Source organism: Myotis yumanensis, unplaced genomic scaffold (assembly GCF_028538775.1).
Source record: "Myotis yumanensis isolate MYYU_CA2020_CCGP unplaced genomic scaffold, mMyoYum1.0.hap1 SCAF_3, whole genome shotgun sequence".
In the NCBI taxonomy this organism is placed as follows: Eukaryota; Metazoa; Chordata; class Mammalia; order Chiroptera; family Vespertilionidae; genus Myotis; species Myotis yumanensis.
Genome location: NW_027223754.1, coordinates 15386455 through 15401388, shown reverse-complemented (window position 1 = coordinate 15401388; position 14934 = coordinate 15386455). Strand labels below are relative to the sequence as shown.

The 14934-nt window shown below is 41.6% G+C and overlaps 1 protein-coding gene across 1 annotated transcript in view; it reads right to left on the bottom strand.

Annotated features, from left to right (window-relative positions):
• Window positions 1-1605: 1605 nt before the first annotated feature.
• Window positions 1606-14934, bottom strand: part of LONRF1 (LON peptidase N-terminal domain and ring finger 1) — a 29679-nt gene continuing 16350 nt past the window's right edge. Inside the window, exons 7-12 of the mRNA XM_070408315.1 lie at window positions 14660-14774; window positions 9890-10011; window positions 7137-7295; window positions 6855-7017; window positions 5437-5589; window positions 1606-2931 (exon numbers count right to left, since the gene is read on the bottom strand). Of these exons, the coding sequence (XP_070264416.1) occupies window positions 2773-2931; window positions 5437-5589; window positions 6855-7017; window positions 7137-7295; window positions 9890-10011; window positions 14660-14774 (871 nt within the window). The 3' untranslated portion in view covers window positions 1606-2772. The remainder of the gene's footprint in view (window positions 2932-5436; window positions 5590-6854; window positions 7018-7136; window positions 7296-9889; window positions 10012-14659; window positions 14775-14934) is intronic.

Below are 14934 nucleotides of genomic sequence, written 5' to 3'. Positions count from 1 at the left end.
ACCTAAGGATATTGAGTTTCTGTGAAGCTATGTTCTCCTTTGGTCTCCTGTATCAGCTGTTTCCGTATCTCAGAAGTTCCTCACAGCACTGGCCAACTGACAGACTTTCGGTTTCACAATGCCAGCAGACTTCATTTTCATTACTGTCCCTTTTTTCTATTTGGGAGGAAGGGAAGGCAAAGGTATTTGCAGTCTAATCATCCTCATCCAATTTCCCTTCTTAACTGGCATTTATTTCAATTCTGTTCAGTGGACAGCACATGTCTTAGAGCTCAAATCTGTCTAAATGCTGGACACTGGCCCTAGCATTTGGGATAGGGGTTTTGTATTTAATTCAGTTATCCTGTGAGCGCCAGAAGCAGAGAAGAAGGAAAATGCTATGGAGTTCAGAGTTCCCGCTGAGTGAAGGCCTCCCCGCTGGACCCTGGAGAGCAGGAAGAACTGGTGTAAAGACAGGTGTAAAGGAGACAAGGGCAGCAACTAGCTACTTTGGCTTGAAATGTCAAACTCATCATAGAACTTAGTCACTTAACGTGATAAGGAGGGAAAATGTCAGATTCCTTTGCTCTTTCTGTAAGGATACTTTTAAAGATATATTTATTGATTTCAGAGAGGAGGGGAGAAGGAGAGATAGAAACATTAATATTGAGAGATAATCATTGATTGCCTGCCTCTTGTATGCCCCATGCTGGGGATCGAGCCCACAACCTGGACATGTACCCTGACTGGAATCGAACTGTGACCTCCTGGTTCATTGGTCAATGCTCAACCACTGAACCATGGCTGTAAGGATATTTTTTGTTTAAATCTTTAGACAGAAACTATCAGAATTTATCTATCACAAAATTAAGGTCAGATGATAAATAAAACCCATGGAATTCCTATTAGTACAGGTGTATAGGGACCACTTAATGCCCATTTGTGTTGGTGTGTGCTCACACGTGTGCACTTCAGGCACACGTTACAAATGTAGATTCAAGACCATTAACTTGTACTGCCACCTGATACATATTTGGAGAACTATACAGGTAAACTCTGCACTTCTATCCAGATACCATTTAACGGCATTTAATAGTTTATTACAAGGAAGTGTAACCTAACACTTCAGAAACTATTGAGAAGGTGCTTTTGGGAAATGGCCCATTCTTTAGACAATATTTTCTGCAGAACTAATGAACATTCTCAATCAGCATAATTGAGGGGCAGCGGGTGGTCCTCAAGGCAGTCATTTCTGAGCATATTTTTTATATCAACATTCAATATTAAAAGATGTTTGGAAAATCTTAGCTGGGAAAGTGGGGGCCGAAATGGTCAAGTCCATTTAACCAAGAGAAGCCCCAAATGGATAATATGTATTTAACCTCATCCTAAAGGGACGTGGATTTTTAAAAGGTTGAAAAATAGTGCTTTAGAGGATGGTTCTAGGGCCTTAAGCCTCCTTAAGTCACTGCATTGTTTGGTGAAAATTTGACCAAGAAAAGTACTTTGAAAGCTCGTGTTAATGTCTCATGGCACAAACAGTGAGCAAAACCCAACGGTGCCTTCACTCCGTAGTTTGATTCCTCCACTGACTGTTTTTTACAATGACCTAAAATTAAGAAAAAATTGTTATGAATTTAGCTTTTATTCAAAATTAAATAAGCAAAAGCAAGTTTTTCCGAAATTTTTACAAATTACTTACATAAAAGAAAGTTAATAGGGACAGTCCTAAGTTTGCAACAAATAATTACAAAAGTGTCTAGGGCAGCATGAGTATAAACCACGTCACAGCATGGTGCTCTAATTGTCAGATGAGTAAGGCATAACTAACATTTGCACCGAGACCAGAATTAGAAAACAAAACAGACTGTAAAAGCTTAGTTCTACATTAAGCTCCTTCTCTTCCCTCAGGTCCTTAATGGGTTTGAACTATGTCATTGTTTTACACAAACACATCATGTCAAACTATAAATTACATAGATGGGCAGTTAATGAGAAAAGCCCCCTAAAAGGTACAAACTAACTGGTACTGAATTGAGTTCTCCATTTGCCTTTATGTACAATTAAATGTAAACCATATTTTCACAGTTTTGAGTGTTTTGTGAATAGATGCACAGTACCATGTCAGGTTTGCAATTGTTCCTGAAAACTGGCTCTAGGTTCTGCACCCCTGTCGGCCACCGGGGTGCACGTATTTACATAAATAGGAAAGTATCATAGTCAATGGTCAAGACAGTTCAGCAAGAGCAGGATTTCCAGCAGAGCGATACGCGATACCACAGTTTACACACCTGTGCAAACAGAAGCATTCAGACAGAAAAATCGGAGGCAAATGCAATTCGCAAAAACTCGTATCGCTACTGTTGTAAACTTAGGCAGTAAATGACCCTCGGCAAGCTCTGCTCTCTATGGCTTTTTTTTTTTCTTTTAAAATCTTAAAGCCAGAGAAAATGCACACATACTACCCACACGCTCGCGCACACACACTCCACACACATACAAAGTTCTCATTTCATTTTAGAATACGGTACATAGTGCAACTTCATCACAATGTAGAGGTTTAACACACATTTGCTGTGTGTTTTCCTGTGCAAGTTCGTAGTGGTCTAAATCCTAGTTGAGGGTATTCATTTGCAGAACCACATGATTCTGGAGGTTGAGGAAATAAAAAAAACAAACACAAGAGTTTCCATACATTTTTCAAACCAGCACTGGAGGTGCAAAGGCAGCAGACAACCTGGCCATCAACAGAGCCAGGTCAGGGTAACTTTAAAGGAAGATCCAAGCAGTTAGTTACTTAGATTGGTCTCTAGAAAAATAGGTCAGGATATGCTGTATCTTTGTCAACCGTTCCTTCAAAGACTTCATTGACAAAACTGACAGCTGGTATCGGGGATCCACAGGGAGAACTGCAAGAAGCCACCAACACCAGGCAGGTCCATTAGGAGTCGCCTAAAAAAATAAGCAACATTTATAGGATTAATTAAACAAGTGTCCATGTGATAACAACAGTAACAAACCACCAACAAGCTAGTCTGACTGAGCATTTCTCCCTATCAAGTCCCATCTCAAATTCTTTAAACAATCATGCAAGAAAGGCTATTACTATACCCATAAAAAATGGGAAAACTGGAGCTCAGAAGTGCAATATAACTTGTCCAAGCTCTCTCAGCTCACACGTGGCAGAGCCAACATCCAAACCCAGACCTGATTCCACAGCCCACACTCTTTCCTCTGCAGGAACTGCTTCGAGCAGGGTTTCCTCAAGCTCAGGTGACTGGCATTGGGGGCCAGATGATTGATTGTTATGAGAACCGTCCTGGGCACCATGGCCTGCTGAGCAGCACCCCTGCCTCTGTCAGCAGCACCTCCCTAGTTGTGACATAAAGTTGTCTCCAGATATTCCCAAATGTCCCATGGGGGCAAGACTGTCCCTACTTGAGAAATGCTTTCTTAACATGCATATTTAAAACTTTTTTAAAAAATATGTTTTTATTGATTTCGGAGAGGAAGGAAGAGAGAGAGATTGAAAAATCAATGATGGGAGAGAATCACTGATTGGCCGCCTCTTGCACGCCCCCTAATGGGGATGGAGCCCGCAACTCAGGCCTGTGCCCTTGACCAGAATTGAACCCGGGACCCTTCAGCCCACAGGCCAACACTCTATCCACTGAGCCAAACCGCTAGGGCTAAAACACTTTTTTTAAAGTTAGTTGGTATTCTGAAATATCTTCAAAGAATTGTGGACTCCTGGGAAAGCTAGAATCCCCCTGATGTTATAAGGGCTGACTACTGGCTATTGAAAAAACAGGAACTTATACAAAAGAATTGTTAAGCCACCTTTACTACAATTGAACTGCTTCTTATTGGACCTAAAAGTTCAGAATGACAAAAGGAGCTATATCAGTGTTGGTATCAATGCACTCTTAGACTCAAACTAGATTTCTATATTTATGTATTGTCTGTGCTCTACTCAGCACCATGACCACCACCTTCTGCATATCAGAGACATCAGAAAACTACATTCCCCAGAACCCCTTTCCCCATATGGTTCCAGGTTAGACTGGCCAATGAGAGGCACTCCTGTGTGAGATGTGTAAGTTGGAAAAGAGGAAGCCACTACCCTCAGGAGATTGTTGCCAAGTGTGGGCAGATGTGAGATTTACAGAAGCTTCCAGAGAACTCCTGAAAACCACCTGCTCTGCGGCTACAGCTGACACTGAGCAACACCGGGGCAGGCCCAGGTCTGTGGCGGCAGATTCTCTGAGCACTGATGATGTCCCCGATCTTCTTCAAGCTGGGCGTTAGATCTACATCCTAAAGAAACCCTTCATTCCAGGAGCAGACGTAGGGGCTCTTCTTTTCCTCACTGAATCCTGCCTCGTACAGACTAACAGACGGCAGAGGCGGAGGATAGGATAATAATGGGGGAGGGTGGTAAAGGCCACGGGAAAGCAATGCTGAATTTCTCTGCAAGTTGGGTTTGTTAACACTTAAAGTTTATTAATTTTGTGCTTATCAAAAGCTTTTCTATTAAATTTAATCAGATTTAGGTGGACAGGATAAAACAAACATGCTAGACACAGAGTAAGTGCTCAATTACAAGATGGTCTAATGCTGAAATTTCGAGTTCAGGTGAAGGACTCAGCTGGGATTCAGACAGACTTGCACTGACCTCTGAGCACTGACCTGAGAGGCAGTCTGCGTCACAGCAGGATCTGTTCTCTCTCCATCTTCGTATTTATTTATAGTCATTCCTTTATGAAATCTATCACCTTCTGACCACAAACATTTTCTTCTATGCAATTCAAAACGCTTGTGCCTAAAAGTCAGTGCTTTGATGCATCTAAGCTCAGACTTCCCAGGCTGGGGACCCTCCTTTCTTGCCTCTCACAGTGCCTACTGCACAGATCGCTCGCCCAGAATGCCTGCTACACATTAATTAGATTAAGCTTAAAAGCAAACCCTAAGTACCTGAGCTAGACCATAAGGACAGCAGTTTCCAAGGAGAGTAGCATTAAACATGAAGAGACAGAAATGAATTTAATTGCCAGGCTGAAAGTTGGGAATAAAAGGTGGTGAGAAAAAAATTTTCAAAGTACAGAAAATGACACACTACATCTCTTAACTGCCCCAGAACAACGGCTGACTGGCTCGAGGTGCAGTTGTCACAATTTACCCGATGGCACCACGTCCCATTTTGGATGTCTTATTTCTCAGTTAAGGGTTCGACCTTTCCTGGCCCTCACTCCTACGGGCATTGCAGCGACACCTACACACCCCTCCCACTTCAAATGCAGCGGGTACCACTGTGCAGGGAATACAGGCACGGTTCCAAAGACGGGGACAAAGGAGATGCGATGTAAACAGGACAACAGCAGCAAAACCTTAAAAATCTACTCACTTGGGTTTATTTTAAAAGTGAGACTTTTGTAAACAACATCAAAGCCATCTTACCTGAAGGTTTTCCTCCCTCCTGGGCATTGAGCCAAAGTGCTGAAGAATTTGGCTTCGAAATCTGTCTCTTAAATTCTGAAACCAGCTGCAGGCTTGAGAGTAGACCAAATTATGAAGCTGCCTGAGACTCTCTAACTCATCTTCATTCTCCACCTAGAAATACAACAGTTAGTAAGACCTCTGTGTCTAATATCACCAACCCCACAGACATGGGAAAAAAATCGAAAAATAGGGACTACCTATTTCAGTGCTGGATCATAAGAGTATTATTCTTATACAATACGTATCAAATATTTCTGCCTCACATAATATAGTACTATAGGACCCTCCTAACAGCCCCCAATCAGGAGGAGGGGTAAGACTGTGAGGGAGTTCTTTGTCTTTATGGATCAGTGGTTTTTGAAAACAGTGGAATGAAAAGAGCAGGAGTTCAGCTACTACAATAAAAGGAAAGACAGGGAAGGGGACTAAGGTGCAGATGACAGGATAGAAAGCGGAACAGGATTTTCCACCACAGAACGGGGTCAAAAAACAAACAAAAAATTTTAGAAAATCACTTAGCATATAAAAAGGTAGAGAATAATTTAAGCAGTGATGAACGTCTCCTGCTGTAAAGGCCCAAGGCTGTGGCCACCTCCATCATCCCTCCGGACACCCTGCAGACCGCTGGATCATGGCAGCACAAATTCAATGCTCAGCCTTGCAGCCTGCGATCGAATGGTCTCATGAATGCAGGTGGAAGATGGAGCATTAACTCACCCACCTCACACTGACTGCCTTAATGCACACTTCTCTCCATCCCACTCACTGCCTGTCAGGGAGCGCTCTAGACCATACACATGAACACATCTCAGCAAATACCAGGCTTGACTCAGCCTTTCACACTCAAGGATGACTCAAGAGAAAAACAACAAAAGAAATCTAAAAACATTCTGAGCTATAAAAGGAGAGTCTACAGCACAAAAGAGACAAAAAAACAAACATGCTTTTTATTTTTTAGAGATCCGAAATGAAACACAAAACAAGTTTAAAAGGCATCTACTTTTGCACAACAATGAGAATACATTTAATGCCACTAAACTGTACACTTAAAAAAGGTCAACATTCAACCCTGTTAAGTGCCTGCCTTGCCAATACACACACACACACACACACACACACACACACACACACACATTCTGGGTGTTGTGCTGGCTGCTGAGCCTGGAGAAACAAACAGTATCTAGGTCTGGTCTCCCAGGTTCTCTGGGAACTCACAATGATTAAGAACAAGATAAGAAAAAGGTAAGTCAAAACTAATTTGCGTAAGTATTGGTGAGGGTCTCTGAGAGGAAGAACTGTTTTATCTGCCCGGATGCCTATACCATGCCCAAGACAGAGTACACCAAGGTGTGCTGGAAAACAACACTGTGTCATACCTTAACATCTTCCAGATAGTCAATGTCTGCAGTGCAATATCCATCTTTCATTCCTCTTTTTAAAACCTTAAACCGCTTTCCTCCAACAGTATCCACCACAGACCTTCCATCAGGTAAGAAATGTACATTTCTAATTTGTAACATACAACCATAATCTGCAAAACTAAAAGAAAAATTCTAATTAACATCAAAGTTTAAGCAACAAGCACGCACGTGCTCAACAATATTCAAGGAAAAGTTCCAAGGTAAATAAAAATATTTAAAAGAACACAAAAAGCATACCCATTCTGCTTGTCACTGACACACATCCCAAACTGTTTCGTTCCAGTTTGTATGCTTCTTCGAATCATCAATCTATATCTTGGCTCAAATACATGAAGAGGGCAAGGCACAGTGGGGTAGGCTATAGTGCAAACAAATATTGGGACATTCTTGGTCAAGCTGAAGAAGAGAAAAGTGTCATTATTATATGTCAGAATTTATAACCAAAATGAGTAAAACTTGCAACAGTAATAAATTCATATCAAAAAAAAAAAAAAGAAAGCAGACCCAAATAAGGTAACTTTTATTCTTGGCAAGAACAAGAATCAGTACACTCACGTGGATACGTCAGCACTAAAACAATGTTTGTGATCCTCTTATGCACACAAGTCAAGCAAGTCAACCTGCATTCGAGCTGCCATGTTATCATATAGAGCTAAGTTTCTTTATGAATCAAAAAGTAATGGACGAGAATTCTATTCTATATTTAAAATCTGTCTAAAATATCTGTAACATGACAGAGTTAATATCTTTTCTCCGTAAAACACTCTTAGTCACTCTTAGATAACAGTAAGAAAAAAAGAATTCCCAGAAAAGACAAAATGCAAATCATTAAAAATTCTTAGGCATTAAAAATATTTTCAAACTATCAAAATAGGTAATTCAAAAACATTTTTCCAGGTAATTAAAAAGATACATTTCCATTGCCAGATTTGCAGAAAATGAGAGGATGCAGGCAGCGCCCAGCTCTGACAGGGCTGGGGAAGCTGGCAGTGCGGGGGGCAGACTGGAACAGGACAGCCACGCTGAAGGAGCATGTGGCAATCAATACACATCAAAAGCTTTTTTAAATGTCCACATCCTTTGAACCAACAGGCTCACTTTTCCCCACAAGTACTGAGCATGTTCAGTGTAGCACTCTGTACAGCAGCCACAACTTAGAAGCAAAAAGAAGATAATCAAATAAATCATGACATAGCCATCACATGGTATACATTTAAATGCCTATATTAATGAGAAAGAGGTTATGGAATTATATGAATAAAATGACCCCATCTATGTTTAAAATGTATTTATATATATTAAAACATAAAAGGATATATGCCAAAATGCCAAAGGAAGCTCCCTTTGGGTTGCCCATTATGGCTTTTTCCCCCCTACTCATATTTTCTAATTTCTCTTCAAAAAGATCATAAGTTACAAAAATTAATATTTAATAAAAACATGTTTAATGTACAAGTGCTAGTTACTCTACTTTTAAAACTGTGTTTTACCATCACTGTACACTCTCTGTATGAACCTGAGAACTTGGAAAGAACCCAACAGATCCATTAATTAGCAAAACTTGTAAGTCCAGAGGAGGACCTGTTCCTCAAGGACAACAGCCTCGTCAGTGAGCAGCAGGTGCCCTCAAGCTTCCCTCCGTCACCTCAGCTCCCCTCCCGTTACAACTGTTGGTCATTCACCCATTGCACTGCTCTGCGGGGGGTCTGGTGTGGCACCGTTTTAAGATTTTAAAGTATATCTGCAGCTTTCTTATAGGCAGCTTCTTGCAGTGCTGATCAAAAAGCTTCATAATCTGCACTTCAGAATATTTTCTACCACAGAACCACACAATAAAATATCAGTTCCACGAGAAGACAAATCATACCAATTTCCATAAAGAAAAGATCGGAAGTCTCTTATTGACAGCCACGGGCCCAATGAAGACATTTGGAGGGCACATACTAAAAAAGAAGAGTCCATGCCCTAACTGGTTTGGCTCAGTGAATAGAATGTTGGCCTGTGGACTGAAGGGTCCCAGGTTTGATTCCAGTCAAGGACACAAGCCTGGGTTGCGGGCTTGATCCCCATTAGGGCATGTGTAGGAGGCAGCAGATCAATGACTCTCTCATCATTGATGTTTCTATCTCTCTCTTCCGCTCCCCTCCTCTCTGAAATATATATATATATATATATATATATATATATATATATATATATATATATATATATATATTTCTTTTTTTTTAAAGAGACAGAATTTTTTAAAAAGAAAATGAAAGGAAAAGAGTTAAGAAATTAAAAACCTATGAAAGAAATGTAGAGACTCCAATGACTGGTCAAAGAGGGAAAGATGTAGGTGAAGAAAAGTACAAGAAATAAAGGTTAAGAGCAACAAGACTAGGACCAGCCTCCCAGCCCCAGTTGGCCATGAAGTCCTGAATAATGGTCTCTCCCACCAGATCCCAAAGCTACTCCCAGGGCTTTCACTTTCCTGTTACTGACTCGATTCTGCCTCAAGTCAATATTTTCATTAATTGAGAATCTGGCCCCTAAGTCACCTCCCTACCCTTTTCCAATTTCAGGACTCAACGCCCCACCTTCCAAACCTCCAATTGGCTAAACCCCCTGCCAATGCTGGCCATTTGTCTCCTGCCTTCCTCCTACACTGCCTTGATACCTGAGGGTTGCTATTTCCAGCAACCACTGTTACTAGCTCCACCTCTCCACTCCAGATTCCACTGCCTGATGTCACTGTAGGAAAACCCTCCCCCACCTAAAATGCTGCTTAAATGAATCAATAATTCCCAGTAGAACATCTGGAAGTTACCAAATGAACTTTTAAAAAATTCTGTTTAGGACAGGGGAAGCGGACCAATATTTGTTTGAAATATGCCTTTGACTATATGGGTTGAAATAAAGGCGGGATCCAGCTTGCCATGAGAAGGCTTCTCCTATTTTCAAGGGTGGTAGTTTGTAATTTGATTGTGTTTTTATGAGAAGAAACTTACTGTGAGAGTTCAGCAGTTTCTTCATCATATATTTTTTTTCTCTCAGACAGCTCATCAGGCAGATACTTCACTATTAATTCTTCCAACAGCTGTGTGACACAGTACCTCCTATCTGCTAGATACTAAAAGACAATATTATTTTACATTCCAATTCTTTTTTCCTACAGTATAAAACAGGCAAAACAATTTAGCTGATACAGTCAAGTCCTTATTACATATTTATACCGTCTATCTGAATTTACCGAATTAGTGAGGGGAACCTTACAATGGATGATGCTAAACAGGCCACCTGTCTGAGGCTTCGCTCAAGAGCATAAAGCTGCATGGTGGCAGCTTGAGCCACACCCTATGTAAGGACCATGTCTTGCTCTGATTACAGATCCTTTAGCAGCTGTCAGCCCTGCCCCTGCATCTCCCACACAGAGGGCCAATCTCCATCTGGCAGCTCATGGGTACCTGAAACTAGCATTTTGACTGAAAAACAAAAATAAGGTAAGGAATAAAGAAAATGGTGCATTTGCCTTATTTTTTAAAAAGCAAAAACTACACATACACCCTTCTTTGTTCCCTATTTCAGTAGCAGAGTTGACAGCAAATTTTTTCTTTCAGATTCTCCTTTCCCTGTCACCTTACTATACTCAGACACTTGTCAAGAGGTTGCTTTTCCCAGATGACCCCCTGTATGTATAAAGGGGACATTTTATCACTGCCTTCAGACTCTGAGAAACCGCTCCTCATGCATTTGATGTCATTGTTCCAACTGCTAGAAGCTATCTCTTGCCTGTGAAAAGTCCATCTATCTTTTACGGTCTGGCTCCAATTTTACCTTTTTTATAAAGTCTTTCTAATTATTTTTCTGTCTCCCAAGAACCATATAAAAGGCAGTTACCACACCCTACACTATATAACATGGACAGGAATACATCACGTCTCTGTAACTGAACTTAACACTGCACAGGGGAAGGAACCAGGTCAGAGTGTACGCACAGAACTTTGCGCAAAGCAAATGCCCAGTACAAATCTAATCTAATAAAAGACAGACATGCAAATTGACTGTACCTTTGCTACACCTTAAGCCACACCCCCAGCCAATCAGAGCAACTATATGCAAATTAACCCAACCAAGATGGCGGCCGGCAGCCACGGAGCTGGAGCGAGCAGGAGGCTTGGTTGCTCCAGTGATGGAGGAAGCCAGCTTCTCGCCGGCAAGGCCGGCTCTGAGCTCCACTGAAGGCAACAAAGTTTCAATTAAAGGTAAATAAATCTCAGAATAAAAAGAAAAAGAAAAAAAGGAGAGGCTGGGAGCTTCCGTCGCCTGAGGGCTTGGCCAGCCTGAAAACGCCCTCAGCCCCTCACCCAGACTGGCCAGGCAACCTAAAGGGGGTGTGACCAGCCTGAAAACAGCCATCAGCCCCTCACCCAGGCTGGCCAGGCACCCCAGCAGGACCCCCACCCTGATCCAGGACACCCTTCAGGGCAAACCAGCCGGCCCCCATCCATGCACCAGGCCTCTATCCTATATAGTAAAAGGGTAATATGCAAACTGACCCTAACAGCAGAACGTCTGGGAATGACTGGTAACTATGTCACACACTGACCACCAGGGGGCAGACTCTCAATGCAGGAGCTGCCCCCTGGTGGTCAGTGCGCTCCCACAGGGGGAGCTCTGCTCAGCCATAAGCCAGGCTGACGGCTGCCAGTACAGTGGTGGTGGTGGGAGCCTCTCCCGCCTCCTCAACAGCGCTGAGATGTCTGACTGCAGCTTAGGCCTGCTCCCCACTGGCAAGTGGACATCCCCCGAGGGCTCCCAGGCTGCAAGTGGGCACAGGCCTGGCTGAGGGACCCCCCCTCCAAGTGTACAAATTTTTGTGCACCGGGCCTCTAGTTTATTTAATAAAAGTAATGAGAAAAAACTCTTAGGAGACCACGAGGAGGTAAGAAAAAGAGAGGTCATCCTTTAATCTGTAGATCCAGCATAAATAAAGGTTTTGTCGTTATCCAATAAAAAATAGAGTAGTGCCCGGCTGGCGTGGCTCAGTGCTTGAATGTCAACCTATGAATCAGGAAGTCACAGTTCGATTTCCGGTCAGGGCACATGCCCAGTTGTGGGCTCAATCCCTAGTATGGGGTGTGCAGAAGGCAGCCGATCAATGATTCTCTCTCATCATTGATGTTTCTCTCTCTCCCTCTCCCTTTCTCTCTGAAATCATTAATAAATACATATGTACATACACACTAGAGGCCTTATGCACGAAGATTCGTGCAAGAATGGGCCTTCCTTTCCCTGGCTGCCGACACTGCCTTCGCTCCAGCCAGAGCTGCCTTTCTGCCTTCGCTCAGGCCCGGAGTGGCTGGGGCAGTGTGGAACGCCTGTGTCGTCACTATGGAGACGATGTAAGCATCCTGCCCTGCCCCCGGTCGCTCAGTGCCTGTGTATGCAAATTAACCTGCCATCTTTGTTGGGTTAATTTGCATACTCACTCCTGATTGGCTGGTGGGCATCACAGAGGTATGGTCAATTTGCATCTTTCTCTTTTATTAGTGTAGATATATATATTTTAATAGAGTAGTAAATATGAGAATTTAGAAGAGGGGTAGTAGTGGTTTTCAAATCTTAGCATGAATCAGGGCTTGTTAAAATGCAGACTGCTGCGCCCCACCAGAGTTTCTGATTTAGTGGCTCTGGAGTGGGGTCTAGGTGATCGGATGCTGCTGGTCAGGGGAACACACTTTGAGAACCACTGAAGAGTGGTACTCTTGAGCAGATAATGTAGGTACAGATAACTGATGAGTTTACTGTAAAATTAATCAAATTATAGGCATTAATAAAGGCAATGTTATTACCATCTTTCTATAAAATTAATAAAGATGTTTTAAAATTTAATACTCATGTATTAAATTTGGGAAAATATGGCCTCTCTTACATGCCTGATAGGAATCTAAATTTGTACATTTCTAGGGACCTACACAATTTGGCACTTGGTTTTAAGAGTCTTTTAAAAATAAGATGTTTAAGCTAATAATTTACCCTAAGGAAAGAGTAAAGACATAACACATGATACATAAAAAAAGAGAAAACAAAGCAATTTACAAATCCAACAATAGGGAAATGTCAAGGCATTATATTATTATACTGCTATAAAATGTATTCAAATGAAAAAATGAGCAAAATAAAATCACAAGTAGGAAAGACGCAAAACTATGGAGCATATCAATTTAATTCTTTAAAATATATATTTAGCTTATGCAAATTATGTTACACAAGGTATTTTCAAAGTCAGGACACAAAATAAAGTTATTTTTAAATAGTATGCTAGTTATATTTTTAAATATGCTTATTTTCTTTCAAACGCCATTTTTTTAGGGTGAGGTATCTAAATTTAAAGCTACATACCTAATTATTAATCTAAAATAAAGCATAATAAATATATTAGAGCCCTGGCCAATGTGGCTCAGTTGGTAGGAGCATTGTCCCATACATGGAGAGGTGGCAGGTTCAATTCCCAGTCAGGGCACATACTTAGGTTGCAGGTTCAATCCCAGGTCGGGGCACATGCAGGAGGCAACCAATCGATGTTTCTTTCTCTCTTTCTCTCTCTCTCTCCCTTTCTTGCTCTAAAATCAATAAAAATATAAAATAAAAATATATTACAGAGTACTAAAAACTCTGGGAAATATAAATATGCTTATATTTAGAGTACTTCACCTGAAAACAGTATTTAGTTGAACATGCAATTAACAAATTCTTTAAGAATAAGTTTATCTTGTTTCTTGACTTTGTGAACGTTCTGTACGTGGTTTTGTTTTTTACATATCAGCTTGTTCTATAAGACACATATCAAACATAATGCACATATAATATTATGATACCTACACAGGGCTATATTTTGTATATAGGAAATAGCTATGTATGTTCAATAGCAAAATGTTTTATCACTTTCTTATTCATATCCGGAAGACACTTTTTCTTTAAACAACCCTGCCGACCACCAGAGACGGGATCGCTCTCCCCTGATCAATGCTACCAGCACAGCTGGAGTGCAGAATTCCAAGGCTTTGGCCTCACTGAGGGGGTCTCCAGCTGCCTTGCACGACTGAGCAGGTGTTGTCCTCCCACCTGGGATCTGCTGCTTTCCTCACACAGGCTATTGGCGCTGACCACTGACTCTACAAGAAGCGCTGGGGAAGATGTGCCTCCCCTCCTTCCCAGCCTCCTCCTTCTAGAGCTGTCCTGTCCAACATGGTGGCCACCAGTCACATGTGCCTGCTTAAATGCACATGGGTTAAAAATACAATTCCTCCGTCACATTAACCGCATTTCAAGTGCTTAATATTCACATGTGGCTGGTAGCGACATGTTGGATAGCACAGAAATAGAGCATCTCCATCAATGCACAGTCTACTGAACAGAGCTGTTCCAGACGTCAATGGGACTGAAGAAGGCCAGAAATCCAGCCTTGTATTGGGGGTTTCCTCAATACTGTCATCAGTAATACTGAACCAATTCCTGACCTGGTACTTGACCATACACCCTCTCTGCTAAGAACATTAAGTACCGGGGGCTTGGTCTCCAGGACCTCTCTGCTTTCCCTGCCCTCTCTAACCTCGCCTTCTCCAACACTAACATGTGGTCCTGAGGCATCATCCTTTGCAGTCACTCAGCATATATAATGTAATTCGTTCTGAACATCATAGTCACTGTTTCTATGACTGATCAGAAATAAAACCATGTTGCCAAACTTGAGACCAATAAACAGATAAAATGTTTACCTCTTTTAAGCTTTCTTTGCAAAGGGGACAATATGGTGTATGATCTAAACAACGCTCAAGACAATTCTTACAGAATGAGTGTCCACAAGGGGTTGTTACTGGCTCGAAAAACAACCTGAAATCAACCAAAATGCATGAAGTACATATTAGTTTTCACATTAAACTGTTTATTAGAAACAATGGACAAACTATTAATAGAACCATAACACTAATCCCTATTTAGAGGAGGAAGGAAGGTCTGATGGGGTAGAAGAGGAGGAAGGGGGCAGTGATTA